We start from the raw sequence: 17,614 nt of genomic DNA on the forward strand, positions 1-17,614 counted from the left end.
TCACAGAGATCCGCCCGGCTCTGCCTCCCGAGTGCTGGGATTAAAGGCGTGCGCCACCACCGCCCGGCTTGTTTTTTTTTGTTTTTTTTAATTTTTAAAAATTTATTTGTTATGCATAGTGTTCTGCCTGCACATATGCCCACATGCCAGAAGAGGGCACCAGATTTCATTACAGATGGTTGTGAGCCACCAGTAATGAAATGTGGGAGCTGGGAATTGGACTCAGGACCTCTGGAAGAGCGGCCAGTGCTTTAACCTGAGCTGTCTTTCCAGGCCCTTTTGGTCGGTCTCTGTTGCTGTGATAAACACCATGACCAAAGCAACTTGGGTCAGGAAGAGTTTATTCCAGTTTACGGCTTACCGTCCATCGTAAAGAAAAGCCAGGGCAGGAGCTCAAGGCAGGAACTGAAGCAGAGGTCATGGAGGGGTGCTGCTTACTGGCTTGTTCACCTTGCTTTCTTATAGAACCCAGGGCCACATGCCAGATGTGGCACCACCCACTGTGAGTTGGGCCCTTCTACATCACTTCCTGTCACCTGTACCTCCCTATTCGCATCCTGAGTCCCCACCAGGGTCCCGGTATACTGTCTTGGCTTCTACAGTTACTCCATGCTCTATACTCAGATATGAAGTTTTGAATCTAGGAATCAAGAAAATAGTACACCATGGTTCTTGCCAATAATTCAAAGACATAAAATAGAGCAAAGGGGGATAGGGAATGCTACAAAATTCTATTGACTACCTTTAAATTTTTGTTGAATACCCAGAGCATTGAGGTATCCTACTTTAAAAAAGGCTGGTCTGACATTATTGTTACTTGTTGCTCAAACACACAATTCTATATTCATTGAATTAGCATGATTTTGTCTTGGTAGTAGCATATTATTAAAAAGATACAGTAACATAAAAATTATATATCAAATAAAAAATTAATTCTGAGTGACTCTTTTAAGAGAGCTGACATTGGAAATTTACATTTTAAACCCCCACAAAATATTTATGCACTTTAACCATCCATGTTAGTAGCACAGTGGAGTCCAAGGAGTTAGACGTAATATCTATTGAGAAGAATGAATAGGAGGCTTATGACAGAGAAGTGTGCTCACTAATGTAGGATTCTGTTTCAGTATCTAATCAAGAAATGCACAGGCCAATCGGTGGGGGGTTTTCTCAACTGAGGCTCCCTCCTCTCTGATGACTCCAACTTGTGTCAACTTGACAAAAGACTAGCCAGAAGGGGAGGGAAGGGAGGGAGGGAGGGAGGGAGGGAGAGAGAGATGAAGAGAGAGAGAGAGAGAGAGAGAGAGAGAGACAGAGAGACAGAGAGAGACAGAGAGAGACAGAGAGAGAATAAATGTTGGTGGCCTCTTTGAGATGGAAGACATTTGTTCACTGTTCATGTCTCCTCAGACAAAGATCCTACAGAAGGCCTTGTCTAGAGAGAGGAGAAGAGAAGCAGAGAAATGGAACAGATATTGGGGTACAGTATGAGGGCAAGGGGAACTGTTTACTTAAGAGGGGTGATGCTTGCATATCACTTAGAATAATCTGGGAAAACTGATAACACAGAAAGATGAACGGGAAGCGTCACATCTCTGAGGCAGAGAGGGAAAGAGTTTGTTTAGTACTTTCGAGTGCGGGGATGTGTGGGGGCGGGGACAAGATGGTCTGCCAGATCTATGGCTATGGCGGGGCCCACCCACAAAGGCAGTCAGTCTCCTGGAGGGAGAAAACTTACTTGGATGTCCTCAGGAGGACACAAGGTCAAGTCAGCCGCAGGGGGAGGGTGGGGAGGAGGCTGAGGTGCGATCAGATGGCAGGTCATCTTCCATGCGTAGCCCTGAAGGGTCACAGTGCTGGTGCCTAGGCCCTGTGCAGCTGCTCTAGGACATATGTGGAGGAAGGAGAGGATTGGGGTGCTGCCAGGGGAGAAGCCAGGGCCCAAGAGCAACGGCAGATGGGCCTGTCTGCAGAGCCAAGAGTGGAACAGGGAACCAGAGCACAGAAGGAAGGGGCGCCCTCAGAGTCACGGCCAGCCAGCTTGGGGCCAGCCTCAGCTCAGCCTGCAGCTTGGGGCCAGCCTCAGCTCAGCCTGCAGCTTGGGGCCAGCCTCAGCTCAGCCTGCACCAGCTGAGTCACTGACGGCTTCCTAGGCAGAATGAGGGGAACTTAATAGAAGAATCTCCAAGTCCAGAAAGTGCAGCTAGACTCCAAAAGTGACAGGAAAGGGACAGGAGAAAGCTCTGAGGCCCCAGATGCCTGCATCTTTCGGGCACTTTCCTCCCAGAACTGTAGCCTGCTTTCTCTTTACTGAAGAAGGGTTCCATCTGCTCCACTCTTTCCTTTGTCATGAGGTCCCAGGTCCTGTACAGGAAACACTCTTCTGCCTCAGTGTCAGTTCTAGAGAGGAGGGACAGGGCATGTGCTGTGGTGGCCTGGGGTCCAGCCAGCTGCTACTGACAAAACAGTCCTCACAGTGAAACGCAGTCATCAAGACAGGGTGAGGCCAGATGTGGCACACACCTGTAATCCCAGTATTGGGAAAGTGAGGACAAAAGGATCAGAAGTTCAAGGTCATCTTTGACCAGATAGTAAATTTGAGGTTAACCTGTACAAGGGCTTTGTTTCAAAAACACAGAAAATGAGAAACAAAACAAAAACAAAAACAAACAAACAAACAAAAAAACAGGGATAGAGAGATAGCTCAGTGAATAAAAATGCTTGTTGTTAAAAACAAAACAAAACAAAAAACAAACAATCAAACAACAACAAAAACAAAACAAAACAAAACAAACACAAGCCTGATGACCTGAGTTTAATCCCTGGAACCCACATAAAAAGTAGGATGCTGGAGGGCTGGAGAGATGGCTCAGTGTTCTCAAACACTGGCTGTTCTTCCAGAGGACCCAGGTTCAATTCCCAGCACCCACATGGCAACTCACAACCACCTGTAACTCCAGTTCCATGGGATCTGATACCCTCTTCTGGCCTCTGAGAGTGCTCATATACAAACACAGATACACACACACACATAGACATAAATAAGAAAATTTTTTTTTGAGACAGGGTCTCACTATGTAGACCAGGCTGGCTTTGAACTCACAGAGATCTGCCTGTCTTTGCCTCCCCAGTGCTGGGTTTAAAGATATGTCCCACTAAACCCTAAAAGAAAAAAAAATCTTAAAAAAAAAAAAAGAAAAGAAAAGAAAAAAGCCAGATATGGCATCACTTACCGATAATCCCAGCACTTTTAGGAAGAAAGGAGGTGGGGAGAGAATTAGCTGGAAACTTCTGGGCTTGTGAGCCCAGGGCACAGGGGAGAGAAAACAATGAGAGAGACTCTGCCTCAAACAAAGCAGGGGAGAACCTAATCCCAAAGATCTGTCATCCTCTGACCTCCAAGAACAGGCTCTGTCTGTCTGTTGATGGACTACATTGAATTTAGAGCCTCATAATCACATACCTCCTTCTTCTCCTCCTCCTCCTCCTTCTCCTCCTTCTTCTTTTTAATTGTTTGAGACAGGGTTTCTCTATTCAGCCTTGGCTGTTCTGGAACTCACCCTGTAGTCTAGGTTGGCCTCAAACTCACAGAGATCCTCTTGCCTCTGCCTCCCAAATGCTGGGATTAAAGCTCCCACCACCTGGCTACCTTATTTATTATTGTGTGATGTCGATAACTTTCTCTCTCTCTCTCTCTCTCTCTCTCTCTCTCTTTGGTTTTTCAAGACAGGGTTTCTCTGTGTAGCTTTGAGCCTGTCCTGGATCCCACTCTGTATACCAGGCTGGCCTCGAACTCACAGAGATCCTCCTGGCTCTGCTTCCCGTGTGTTGGGATTAAAGGTGTGCGCCACCACTACCCAACCTCTTTTTGGTTTTTACTTTTTACTTTTTTTTTTTTTTTTTCTGAGACAGGGTCTCACTCTGAAAGAACGAGACTGCTAGACAGTCTCTCCAGCCCCAATGTTTTATTTATTTTATTTTATTTATTTATTTTTTGAGACAGGATTTCACTATGTAGCTCTGGCTGTCCTAGAACTCATTCTGTAGACAAGACTGGCCTCAGACTCACAGAGATCAGTCTGCCTCTGCCTCTCAGGTGCTGTGATTAAAGGTGTATGCCACCATGCCCAGCTCAATTTTTTTTTATATTTGACCAATTGATTGGTGTGTGTGTGTGTATGTGTGTGTCTGTGTGTCTGAGATAGGGTCTCAGGTCCCAGGCTGGTCTTGAACTCACTATGTAATCAAGGCTGTTGTTGAACTTCTGCTCTGCCTATCTCCACGTTCTGAGTACTAGGATTACAGACATGTGCCCCACACTCAGTTTATGTGGTGCTGGGGATTGAACCCAGGGCTTTGTGCATGCTAGACAAGCACTCAACGGAATGAACTATATATGAACTCCAGTTTTAGGTGTACTGAGACAGGGTCTCCGTTCTGTAGCGCAGCTTGGCGCTAAACTCCCAGCATCCTCTTGCTTCAGTGTGCTGGAAGTAAAGCATGTCCTCTATCCGGTCCTCAGGCGGGGGCTGTGCAGGCTTGCGTCTTCACGCATGAGTGAGGGCTCTTGAGCACCATCCACCCATCTGAGACGCACTTAACCAGTTATGTACCAGGCACTCCCGTGACCGTGAGAAATACAACTTCAGGGAAACTTCTGCTGAGGAAGAAAGGATTACCAATAAAAAAAAAAGAAATGGGCAAAAGATGAGTCGCGTTAGGTAGTGACAAATTCTATAGTGAAAATAAAACCAAGGAGGGTGGTGCAGAGATGTGAGGGGGTGGGTAAGAGACCAGACAGACCGGGAGGGAAGCATCGCCAAGCAAATTGTGAGGCCAGACCTGGAGGGTGTCTGGCAACAGTGGCCAGCTCTGACAGGGTGTATGGTGAGTTGCATCTGTCCAGAGGCCCCCGTGTCTCTTACCCACACCCTTTACAGGTCTTGCCCCTTGGCGATAATAGAAAGCAGACAGATGTGTATCACTTGTTGCTTACCCCTCAGGGCTGACCACTTCCTCCTCCCTGCCCATCCCCTCTGCCCGGGGGAACAGCATTGTAAGCTGTTGAGAAGCCTGAAGTGAGAGGGGGTTGCGTGTGTGAGGAGGTGTGAGGGAGGAGGAAAGAGGGTTTAGGCTGGAGAAAAAGAGCAGACCTCACAGGGTTTTCCTGCAGATCATGGAAAGGACGCTCACTCTGAGTGAGACAGAAGCCACTGGAGGATTCTGAGCTGGGAAGTGGCAGGGTCTGCAGCTGTTTGGAGAATACTCTTCAGGGACAAGGGACGGAACAGGAAGTCCAGCTGGGAGGTTATTGCAGACATTTGGGATATCTGTGAAGGTGGCTTTGGCCAAGGCAGTATGGGGAGTGGGTGAAGAGCTGATCAACTCTGAGTGGTTTTGGAAGACCCTGAAGACAGATTTTACTCTAAACCCACTAAGAATGAAGCCTAAGACTTATTAAATTTTCTTTGCATGAGGCACGATTAACATGAACCCAGAGTCTACCCAGCTGTAGCAAGGTGTTACAAGACAAGCTGTATCACTCCAGACTTAGCTGCCCAAGGGGAGGCCAGCTGGCCAGGCTGGAAAGACTCTGAATACCAGGTCAGAGTTCAAACCATGCCTCCCGCAGGAAGCATAGGACTTTCTCAGAGGGGCAGCAAGGCTGACCTCTTCACACAGGACTGGGACACTCACCGAAGTACTGTGTTCTGTTGTAGGTGGAAGACCACACAGTGATGATGCATGGGCACATGTTCGGGGCCTATTTTGGGCTGCTCGTGGCCTGGTGCCTCTCCAGGTCTCTGCCCAGTGGAGTGGATGAGAAGGTCCAGACAGAGAAGGTTCAGATGGCCACAGGCTCCAGTCTGTTTGCCATGCTGGGTAAGGATAAGAGTGCTGGGGGGGGTCTCCTGTCTCAAGTTGTTGAGAACAAACCCTGCTGAGAGATCTCTCCTTGGCCCTGAGCATTCTGGTCCCTTCCATAAAAGCCCTTGGTTTCTAGTAATGTTGTTGAGCTTATATAGCTTTATATATAGTTTATATATAATACATAATGTTACTATATATAAACTTGTTTCTAGTAATGTTGTTGAGTTTATATAGCTTTATATATAGTTTATATATAATACATGTTACTATTTATAATACAATATAGTACATATAACTATATGTATTGTATATAAACTGTATAATACATGTTATTATATATAAACTATATTGTTATGTTATATATATGAATCATTATTATATACATAAGCTATATATTATATATAAACTATAAGACATATATATTACCTATAAACATCATATAGTTTATATATAATATTGTTGAGTTTATATAGATTTGGATTAAGCATTTCCTTTTAGGGACCTCTCTTGGGTGTGGTGGTGCACACCTTTTTTTTTTTTTCTGGAGCCGAGGACCGAACCCAGGGCCTTGCGCTTGCTAGGCAAGTGCTCTACCTCTGAGCTAAATCCCCAACCCCCGGTGGTGCACACCTTTAATCCCAGCACTTGGGAGGCAGAGGCAGGTGGCTCTCTGTGAGTTCGAGGCCAATCTGATCTACAGAGTGAGTTCCAGGACAGCCAGGGCTACACAGAGAAATCTTGTCTTGAAAAAAAAATTTTTTTTAGATTTGTGTATGATTGTTTCACCTGCATGTATGTGTACTATGTGCGTGCCTTTTGGATCCCCTAGAACTGGGGTTACACATGGTTGTGAGCCAGCACAGGTGCTGGAAAGAAAATCCAGGTCCTCTGCAAGAGCAGCCCGTGCTCCTAACCATTGAGCCATCTCTCCAGCCTCTGCCTTGCATTTTAAAAGGAAGCATTTGGCCATGGCAGAGCAGAGTGAGGCCGGGTGTTTGTAGATCTCAATGCCCTGGGCCTTACATTCCTTGTCTGGGAAATGTGTTGTCTGTTTCCCACCAACCTGGGACTTCAGAGGGTAGAGGTGACCGCTTAGTCACGACACTGGGATGTGAGCAGGCTCACGTGCTAGCTTCAGGCTGGTTCTCCACTGTCCTGGAGGACAGTGATTTCAGGAGTAGATTCTGGCTAATGGCCTTCTCTGCCCTCCAGGTACCCTCCTCTTGTGGATATTCTGGCCAAGTTTCAACTCTGCTCTGGTGGAATTGACAGATAAAAAGAATGCTGTGCTCAACACCTACTATGCCCTTGCTGTCAGCACAGTGACAGCCACCTCCATGTCAGCCCTGAGTCACCCCCAGGGCAAGATCAACATGGTGAGGAGGGGGCTGCCTATGGGCAGCGTGTGTATCTCTGTGCCTAACACACATGTACGGCTCTCCCACAGGGCCTGGGTGTGGGTGTGACGTGTGTGACTGTGCCTAACACACATGTTGACGGCTCTCCACAGGCTGGGGTGGGGGAAGCTCCTGTGATGGGCCTTTCCTTGTCTGCCATGTAGGGAACATCAGGATACCAGAGATTGGACAGGCTGTCTGGGGGGTGGTGTGTGTGTGTGTGTGTGTGTGTGTGTGTGTGTGTGTGTGTGTGTGTTTAAATCAACGTTACTATCACAAAGACCCGACTGCAGACCCCATTTCTGCTGGTTGTTGAAACCAACACACCATGAGGAAGAGTCAGCAGAACAAACTAAAATAAAATTAGCCGGTTTTTCTTCTTCCTTCAAGAAATTTTACCAGGTGGTGGTGGTGGTGGTGGTGGTGGTGGTGGTGGTGGTGGTGGCGGCGGCACACCTTTAATCCCCGCATTTAGGGGGCAGAGGCAGACAGATCTCTGTGAGTTCGAGGCCAGCCTGGTCTACAGAGTGGGTTCCAGGACTGCACAGTGAAACCCTGTCTTAAAAAACAAAAAACAAACAAACAAAAAACAAACAAAAAACAAAACCCTCACAATGAAAATGAAAGAAAGAAGTTTCAAGAATACGATGAACACAATCAGAAGTTTTCTCTTTTGTTTTGTTTTTTAAAGTCCACTAGTTAGTTCAAGCCATCTCAGTACTTGGAGCCTTGATGGCTGCATCTGCCCAGTGGGAATTAAGAGACAATACAGGAGAGCTGCAGAGATGGCCCAGCCATGAAGAGGATCCAGGTTCAGGTCCAAGAATCCACATGTCGGCTCACAACCATCCATAATTCCAGTTCCAGGGAATCCAACACCCTCTTCTAACCTCCTTGGGTACCAGACACACATGTGGTACACATACATGCATGCAGGCAAAACACTCATACACATAAAATAAATATATCTTTTTAGAAAGAGAGAATTCAGGGGCTAGGGACATAGCTCAGTTGGTAGAGTGCTTGCCTAGCATGCCCGAGGCCTTGAGTTCAAGCCCCAGCACTGTGTCAGCCGAGCATGGTAGTGCTCACTGTGAACTAGAACTCAGTGGGTAGAATTGGGAGGAACAGGAGTTCAAAGTTATCCTTGACTATATATTGAGTTTGAGGCCAGCCTGGGCTATAAGACCTTGCTTTAAAAAAAAAAAAAAAAGGAGGAAAAGATAGGTAATAAATACATGGACAGTACTTATGTGTGTGGGTGCTGGTACTGATACACTGGGGACATTTTGTGGAAAGGGATGGGTGAGAGAGAGACAGAAGTCAGGTTCAGCCAGCCAGAAGCACTGGGAAGAGCTGAGGGTGGGGTAGGAGTAGAGTCGGGTGGGTTTAGGGGGAACCTGGCCACAGATGATAGGCCCCCAGTACAACTGAATCACTAGGGGAGGTTGGTGTGCACACAGTGAACTTGGTGGCAACAGGAAGTCTAGGAGCAGACAAGGCAGGGTTGCCTAGGAGACAAAGAGGCAGGTGTCAGATGAAAGCCCAGAGCTCTAAGGCTGGAACTGAGGGGTCAGAGAAGGTGAGGCTCCTCTGGATCTAGTGGGATGGACAGCAGAGTGGAGGTGTGACCCAGGAGCCAGATGTGGCGGCACACACTTTTAATACCAGAGGCAGAGGCAGGTGAATCTCTGAGTTTGAGCCCAGCCTAGTCTACAGACAAAGTTCCAGGACAGCCAAAGCTATACAGAGAAACCCTGCCTTGGAAAACCAAAAATCAAACAATCAATAAATAAATAAATAAAATTTAAAAAATAAAGACAGGATCTTGGGGGCTGGAGAGATGGCTCAGAAGTTAGGAACACTGGCTCCTTTACCAGAGGATCTGGGTTTGGTTCCAAGCACCCACATGGTGGCTTACAACTGTCTATAACTCCAGAGGATCTGATACCCTCTTCTGGCCTCCACAAGAACCAAACATGCATGACTGCACAGACAAATATGCAGTAAAACACCTATACAAAAAATAAAAATAGGATCTCTGTGAGTTCAAGGCCAGCCTGGACTACAGAGTGAGTTCCAGGGAAGGCACAAGGCTACACAGAGAAACCCTGTCTTGAAAAACCAAAAAAATAAATAAGTAAATAAATAAATAAATAAATAAATAAATCTTTTTTTAAAGTTAAAACAAACAAACAAACAAAAAGACAGGATCTTACCCTATGGCCTAGGCTAGCCTTGAACTCAAGATAGTCCTGGCCTGGCCTCATGAGTGTTGAGATTACAGGCGTGTACCACCACAGCTCACACTCTGTTAAGTGCTCAAGGGTGTGTTCGTAAGGAGTGGCCAGGATGCCCAGTCAGAAGGGCGACTCAGCTGGAGGGAGTCTGTGGATGAAGGTCACCTGGTGCTGATGGACAGGAAGGGATGGCTTCAGGACCTGTGAGCCAGGAAGGCCATTAGGAGGCTGCTCCTGGCCAATGTGCTGGAAGATTGAGGGCAAGAGAGTGCCCACTCTGAGCCTGACTTCACCCGCTCACAACTTGTTTCTTTGCAGGTTCATATCCACAATGCAGTCCTGGCAGGAGGCGTGGCTGTGGGTGCCCCATGTTCCCTGATTCCTTCTCCTTGGATCGCCATGGTGCTGGGCCTCACAGCTGGGCTGATCTCCATTGGGGGAGCCAAGTGCCTGCCGGTAAGGAACTGGACAGTTACTGTCTCAGGGTTTCTATTGCTGTGAAAAGACACCATGACCATGGGAACTCTTATAAAGAAAATATTTGATTGGGGTGGCTCACTTGCAGTTTCAGAGGTTCAGTCCATTATCATCATAACGGAGAGCATGGTGGCATGCACGCAGATGTGGTGCTGGTGTAGTAGCTGTGAGTCTTACATCTCGCAGGCAACAGGAAATCAACTGAGACACTTGGTAGTATCCTGAGCATAGGAAACCTCTAAGCCCGCCCCCACAGTGATGCACTTCCTCCAACTGGGGCCATACCTCCCAATAGTGCCACTCCCCATTGGGGCCATTTTCTTTCAGCTTCTTCTTCTTCTTCTTCTTCTTCTTTTTTTTTTTTTTTTTTTTTTTTTGGTTTTTCAAGACAGGGTTTCTCTGTGTAGTTTTTGTGTCTATCCTGGATCAGGCTCTATAGACCAGGCTGGCCTTGAACTCACAGAGATCCTCCTGGCTCTGCCTCCCGAGTGCTGGGATTAAAGGTGTGCGCCACCACTGCCTGGCCATTTTCTTTCAAACCACCACGGCTACCAACCTCTACTTTGCCTCAGAGCAGTGGTATCTAGGTCACGGTGGTTCGCGGGTACATTAAGCAGGTAGTGACACTTTGCTAGGTCAGGTACAAAGCCAGTATGTTTTTTTTTTGTTTTGTTTTGTTTTTTGTTTTGTTGTTGTTGTTTTTGGAGCTGAGGATCGAACCCAGGGCCTTGTGCTTGCTAGGCAAGCGCTCTACCACAGAGCTAAATCCCCAACCCCAAAGCCAGTATGTTAACGACTAAGCTAGGTGAGCACATCCCGGGAGGACACCTCTGTCACGGCAGCTTCCAAGCTGCCTCTGGTCTCAGATAAAACTTGATGACACAGCAGAGCATGCCCAGAGGCATTTCCATCTATCATTTTAATCTTTAAGAAAATTAAAATCACATTTATTTGTTTGTTCATTTATTGTGAGTACCAGTAAAAGCCAGAGGACAACTTGAGCAAGTCTGTTCTCTACTTCTGCCACGTGGGTCCTGGGAATTGAACTCAGGACATCAGGTTTGGCATCAAGCACCTTTCCCTCTGAGTCACCTCCCAGCCTAGGCGTAGACTTTTGATTATCAGTTTCAACCCAAAGAAGAACTCACCAGCAGTTCGATTTGATCAAAGTTAAGGCTCTCTGCTTTTCATCTGCAGTGGGAAGCAATGTCTCTTGTGTCTTCTGACTATGAAACCCCAAGATGACAGCAGTTGTTACACAGCGAAGAATGTGTCATAAGGTGACATGTTCCCATTGGGCTCAAGTCCTGTCTCAGTGATTGCGTCAATTGCTGTGATAAAACACCGACCCAAAGCAACCCAGGGAAAAGGGGTTCATTGCAGCTTACAGTTGGTAGTCCACCATCCAGAGAAGGCAGGGCAGGAATTCGAGGCAGAGGTTGATGCAAAAGCCATGGAAGGGTGCTGCTTACTGGCTTGCTCCCCATGGTTTGCTTATAGAACCCTGGGCCACCAAAGGTGGCACCACTCACAGTGAGCTGGACCCTTTCACATCAATTATCAGTCACGAAAACACCCTGAAAGGCTTGCCTATGGGCCAGTGGGCTGGGGATGGGGGGAGCAGTTTCTCAACTGAGGTTTCTTCTTCCAAAGTGACTCTAGCTGTGTCAAGTTGACACAGAGCTGGCCAGCCAGTCCCTTGATGTTTTGGTGTCTCAGTTCCCTTGACTCTTTTTTTAAGATTCATTTATTTATGTGCATTGGTGTTTTGTGCCTGTGTGTATGTCTGTGAGGGTGTCAGATCCTCTGGAACTGGAGGTACAGACAGTTGTGAGCTGCCATGTGGGCACCTGAACTGAACCTGGGTCCTCTCCAGCCCCTCCCTTGACTCTTTCCCCAGGGCAGGGTGGCTCTCTGTCACTTTGAAGATAAGGCATTTGTTTATCAAATCATTCTGTCCATTATTCACCTAACATGCTTTTTGTTTTTAATTTTATTTGCATTGGTGTTTTGCCTGCATGTCTGTGTGAGGGGGTCAGATCTTGGAGTTGCAGACAGTTGTGAGCTGCCATGTGGGTGCTGGGAATCGAACCCAGGACCTCTGAAAGAGCAGTCAAGTGCTCTTAACCGCTGAGTCATCTCTCCAGTCATCAAACATGCTTTAACCCTTGTTCTACTTCAGATAAATACAACTTGCCAATAAACACCAGAAGGGCACCTAAGCTAGCCTAGGTCGGGTCAGAGTAGAAGCCAACTTCCAGAGGGAATGACGCCTGAGGTGACAGCAGACTGTGAGTAGGATTAGCCAGGCAAAGAGGGAAATGCAGTCCAGGCCGGGCCAGTGAGAAGAGTATGTGACCCAGCCAAGAAACAGAAAGATATGATCATGGCAGAAGGTTTGAGTCTGCCAGGACCTTGGCAAGACCAACACCAAGAGGTGGGAAGTGCTGAGCATATCTCCTGGGATAACCTGGGATGTTCATATTGAAGACAGTGGGGACCGTAAGGAGAGAAGGAACATGAGGAAATCCCCTTTCTATCTCCTAAGACCTACTAAGGGCAGAAGTGGAGGGATCGTGGGACAGCGTGGGCCATGTGCATGGATGGATACCATCTTTCTGACTTCTTATTTCCTGTTGTCTTGTGGATGGCATTTACAGGACACGTTTGGCAGTGACTAGAGACGTTCTTGCTTGGCATGCTGCTGGGCTGTAGAAGTTAGAAGCCAGGTGACATTGCTCACATTCTACAGTTCAGGGGATGGTCCCCAGTCCCAACACAGAATTACCAGCCTCAAATGGGAATGGAATCAGTGGCGGGCCCTTCTTCTCAGAATGTGATGACCAGGAAACTGTCAGTAATGGCGACAGTGTGGGCTACTTACCTTGGTGCTGTGACCAAATACCACCAAGAAGCAACCTAAGGGGGAAGGATTTATTTTGGCTCACGGTTTGCAGGGACACCGTCCATCGCGGTGGGAAAGCATGGCCGCCAGCAGCTCTCTGGCAGCAGGGGTGTGTGGCGGCTCTTTGTTCACTTTTCAGTGGGCCACGAGGTTGAGAGCTTGGAAATGGAGCTGGCTTGTAGCCTGTAAGGCCCAACCCCCGGAACGTACTTCCACCAGCTGTCTCCCCCTAAAAGGATCTATGATCTCCTAGAACAGGACCATCATGGGGGGTGCAGGTGTTTGACCCCATGAGCTTGTGGGGGCCATGTCACATTCCAGTTGTGACAACACCACTGGGAAGTTTGTCAGAATTGCAGAATCCCAGTCTTCATCCCATAGCCACAGCCACTAAATCGTGTGTGTGTGTGTGTGTGTGTGTGTGTGTGTGTGTGTGTGTGTGTGTGTGTGTACGTGCTCATGTGTGCATGCCAGGGGATGGAATCCAGGCCCTTGCATCTTCTAGGCAAGCATTCTTCCACCAATCTACATTCTCAGCATTTTAAAATAAAGATTTTGTTTATTTTTAAGCATATGACTGTTTTGTCTGAATATACGTTTGTGCACCACATCAGCATGCTGAGGCCAGAGCCCCTAAAACTGGAATTACAGATGGGTGTGAGCCACCCTGTGGGTCCTCAGAACTGAACCTGAAGTTCTGAAGGACCTTCTCTGGAAGAGCAGCCAGGGCTCCTGACCGCTGAGTCATCTCTCCAGCCCCTCTTCTTGGCGTTTTAAATGTTTCCTCGGAGGGGGGTGTGAATGTGCCTTTAGGGCATCTTTAAGTGAGCCTCCCTGTCCACTCCCTTTGGTGGCCCCGATGTCCAGGGCCTGTGGAAGAATCGGGAGGGACTATGGGTCTTCCTTACAGATCTACTCACAACACCGGTCTTTGTGCCCAGGTGTGTTTGAACCGCATGCTGAAGATCCAGAACCCCGGGGGGACCCACTACACCTTCGGCTTGCCGGGCGTGCTAGGAGCAGCCACCTACATTCTGCTGAAAACTAGGAAGAACAGCTACTCCATATTCGAGTGGGTGCCTTGGCCTCTTCCCTTAACCTTCGTCCACCTTGGGAGGAAACGTACCCAGAGCCAACTAATTCAGAAAACCTTTTTTTTTTTTTAAATTATTAAATTTAAACAGGGTAAGCCAGGTATGATGGTGCAGGCCTTTAGTCCAAGCAGAGGCAGAGGCAGGCAGAGTTCTGTGAGTTCCAGGCCAGCCAGGGTTGTTACATAGAGGGACCCTGTCTCGGGGATAAAAAAAAAAAATTCAGACAGGGTCTTACAAGAATGTCGTTCAGACTGGCCTGGCTCATGCCTCAGCCTCCTGGGTGCTGGGATTACAGATGTGAGCCACATCTGGCTTCAGAAATGTTCCTAACCTATACTTTGTAAGGTGCTACCAGCTCTCCAGGCCACATCTTCTCAAAAAGGGGGCAGCTGAAGAGCAGGGCACGGGTGTACCTGTTTTTGAGGCAGCAGGTGGATAGGACACTTTTGACAGCCATGGTGGTTGAGGTCAAAGTGATAAGTTTTACTATGGAGTCAAGAGTGGGATTGAAGCCATTCCTGGGGGTGGTAGAGAAGGCTTTGGGGGGCAGAGAAGCGAAAACTGTATCCAGTGCTCCCAAGTTCTTGTAATTGTCACAGAGTTCAGAGAGAACGGCTGAGCAAGGAGTGCCGTTTTATTACAAGCTGAAGTGCGCAGGCAAGGGTGATGCTCCAGCAGGCTGAGCCTGCCTTCTGCTGTCTTGGATTCCTACCTGTCTGTGGAGTGTTGAGCCAGGCAAGAGGAGCGAGCGGTGCCCAAAGAGGCTCCATTAGGAGAGGGGACGTGGCCCAGCCAGCCGAGTGTTTTCATCCTCCAGCACAAAGGCTGGCTGTGGCGCACACATCTGGAATCCCAGAACTTGGGAGCTGGAGGCAGGAGGACCAAGAGCTCCAAGTCATCTTCTGCTGGTAGAGGTAGAGTCTACCACAGAGCCTGTGGGAGGCCATCCTGGGTCAATGGGATCTGAGGCAGGAAAAGCTGGGTTGTTCAACGCCTCCGACTGTAGGATGACACGGAGGAGCCAGTGCTGGTTAGGCTTGGGCTGACCCGTGGAGTGTGGGGACTTGAATGTGCCAAAGAGGGCTGTGGAGCCTCTCCTGTCCCACGACATCTGCGTAGCTCTACAGGGACGTGGTTTCTTCACAGCCCTTCTTGGCCATATCACCACTAATGCCACCTGCCATGTTTGTCCCCGATGCCTGCTGCCTGATGCCTGAGCGGCCTCTCTGCTTTGTCCATTTCAGTGTAAACCAGATGATCATTGACTTCGGGGCTCTCAGCTTTGCTCTGGCGATGGGAATGGCGGCTGGACTCCTAACAGGTCGGTGCAGTACAAGCTTTTCTCCACTAGAGGGCGCTGTGGCACACGTGTGCATGCTTGGCCCCTTCCTCTGGAACTCACCTCCCAGTTCCAGCTTTTCTCGGTGTAGCCCTGGCTGTCCTGGAACTCACTCTGTAGCCCAGGCTGGCCTCGAACTCAGAGAGATCCACCCGCCTCTGCCTCCCGAGTGCCGGGACTAAAGGCGTGCACTACCACTGTCCAGCTACATGATGATTTTTAAGAGATTTATTTTTATTTATTTATTTATTTATTTATTTATTTATTTATTTATTTATTTATTTATTTATTTATTTTTTGGTTTTTTTGAGACAGGGTTTCTCTGTGTAGCTTTGTGCCTTTCCTGGAACTCACTTGGTAGCCCAGGCTGGCCTCGAACTCACAGAGATCCACCTGGCTCTGCCTCCCAAGTGCTGGGATTAAAGGCGTGCGCCACCACCGCCCGGCCGAGATTCATTTTTTTAATTTTATGTGTATGAGTGTTCTGCCTGTGTGTAGGTCTATGTAACACTTGCATGCCTGGTGCTTATGGAGGTCAGAAGAGGGAGGTGGATCCTCTGAAACTGGAGCCACAAACAATTGTGAGCCACCATGCAGGTGCTAGGAGTTGAACCTGAGTCCTCTGGAAGAACAAGTACTCTAAACTGCTGATCCATCATCCCTTCAGCCCCTCAAATGCTGCTTTTAAAAAATCAAAGAACTGCCGGGCAGTGGTGGTGTGTGCCTTTAATCCCAGCACTTGGGAGGCAGAGGCAGGCCGATCTTTGTGAGTTCGAGGCCAGCCTTGTCTACAGAGCGAGATCCAGGAAAGGCGCAAAGCTACACAGAGAAACCGTCTCGAGAAAAAAAAAAAATCAAAGAGTTAGTTCAGAGTAGTGGGGTACGCTTATCGTCTCAGTGTTCAGGAGGTGGTAGCAGGCAGATCTCTGAGTTTAAGGCCAGTCTGGTCTACACAGTGAGTCCAAGGCCAGCCAAAGCTACTACACACTGAGACCCTATCACCACCCCCCACCACAACAAAAGACCCAACACAAAATCCAAGAAACATAATTCCAGAACTAGAAAGGCCTCCAGAGGTCACCTGCTGCCAATAAGGCCTGAGGAGGCGGGGACCTCCCTGGAGTTCTAAGTGGGGCAAGTGGCGTCCTTGAACCCAGGGAGAGTAGTGGCGCCCAGCTCTGCACGGAAGACCAAGGGGACTTTTACGCCCTCAAGCCTGCCTCTCCTTCCCCAAGGGCATCCTCACACTACTTCACTCAACAGATACACATCCAGGCTCTGCTCTGAGCCAGTTTCTCTGGACTACAGGGGAGAGAACAGATTCTCCAGGCTCCCAGAGTGGACACTCGTTAGTGAGCACACTGCCCACAGTGAGTCAAATTTAGCACAGGAAGTCCCTCCCCTTGTTTCCCCTCCCCTTTTTCCTTTCTTTTCCTGAGACACTGTCTCATTCAATAGCCCGGGCTGGTCTTGAACTCTCTACCCTCTTGCCTCGCGTCCCGACCAAGGGATTACAAGTGTCACCATGTCCCGCTTTCTGGGGAGCTTTCTTTATGTTTTGCTGGAGTCAGAAGAGCACAGAGGGAAAGCGGTTCACGCTGTGGGAGTGGAGAGCAGTTAGCTTTCCTTTATCACTTACCAGAGAAGTGGTGATTCAAAACCACCTGGAGGGTCGGAGAGGCAGCTCAGCAGTCAAGAGCACTGGCTACTCTTGCAGAGGACCCGGGTTCAGTTCCCAGCACCCACATGGCAGCTCACAACCATCCCTAACTCCAGGTCCAGGGATCCAAGAGCCTCTTCTGAACTCTGTGGGCAGCAGGGTGTCGCTCTTCGTGGTAGCTCTTGTGTTTAAAATGGATCCATCATCCCTCCTCCCTCATCTTATTCCTCCCCTCTTTTCCTCCCTCCCTCCCCTCTTTCTGGGTTTCACTATGAAGCTAAGGTGCCCTCTGCCTCCTGAGTGCTGGGGTTAGGGGGGTGTACCACCTCCCTCAGCTGTGCCAGGGCCCTTCTAGTCTGTCTGGGGGAAGGTGTCAGATCCATGTCCATTGGATAGTGCTGGGTGTGACCTCAGTCCTGCAAAGAATCTTGCCCTCATGGTTCCTTAGGAGACGTCTAGAGAATGAATGAAGCCACCAGGACCCACTGAGCTTCCATTTGTCTGTCTCAAGATTATGGGGCGGGAGATTTAGTGATCTTTGTGTTTTGTTTTGTTTTAAATATTTATTTTACTATGTACCCAGTGTTCTGCCTGCATGTATGCCTACACACCCAGAAGAGGGCGCCAGATC

At 48.4% G+C, this 17,614-nt stretch overlaps 1 protein-coding gene across 1 annotated transcript in view; it reads left to right on the forward strand.

Annotated features, from left to right (window-relative positions):
• LOC102916912 (blood group Rh(D) polypeptide) overlaps positions 1 to 17,614 on the forward strand; it is a 37,878-nt gene that overhangs the window by 18,011 nt on the left and 2,253 nt on the right. The window contains exons 4-8 of the mRNA XM_076565385.1: positions 5,721 to 5,883; positions 7,084 to 7,247; positions 9,827 to 9,964; positions 13,832 to 13,962; positions 15,229 to 15,305. Coding sequence (XP_076421500.1) covers positions 5,721 to 5,883; positions 7,084 to 7,247; positions 9,827 to 9,964; positions 13,832 to 13,962; positions 15,229 to 15,305 — 673 coding nt within the window. The remainder of the gene's footprint in view (positions 1 to 5,720; positions 5,884 to 7,083; positions 7,248 to 9,826; positions 9,965 to 13,831; positions 13,963 to 15,228; positions 15,306 to 17,614) is intronic.

Source organism: Peromyscus maniculatus, chromosome 2, assembly GCF_049852395.1.
Source record: "Peromyscus maniculatus bairdii isolate BWxNUB_F1_BW_parent chromosome 2, HU_Pman_BW_mat_3.1, whole genome shotgun sequence".
In the NCBI taxonomy this organism is placed as follows: domain Eukaryota; kingdom Metazoa; phylum Chordata; class Mammalia; order Rodentia; family Cricetidae; genus Peromyscus; species Peromyscus maniculatus.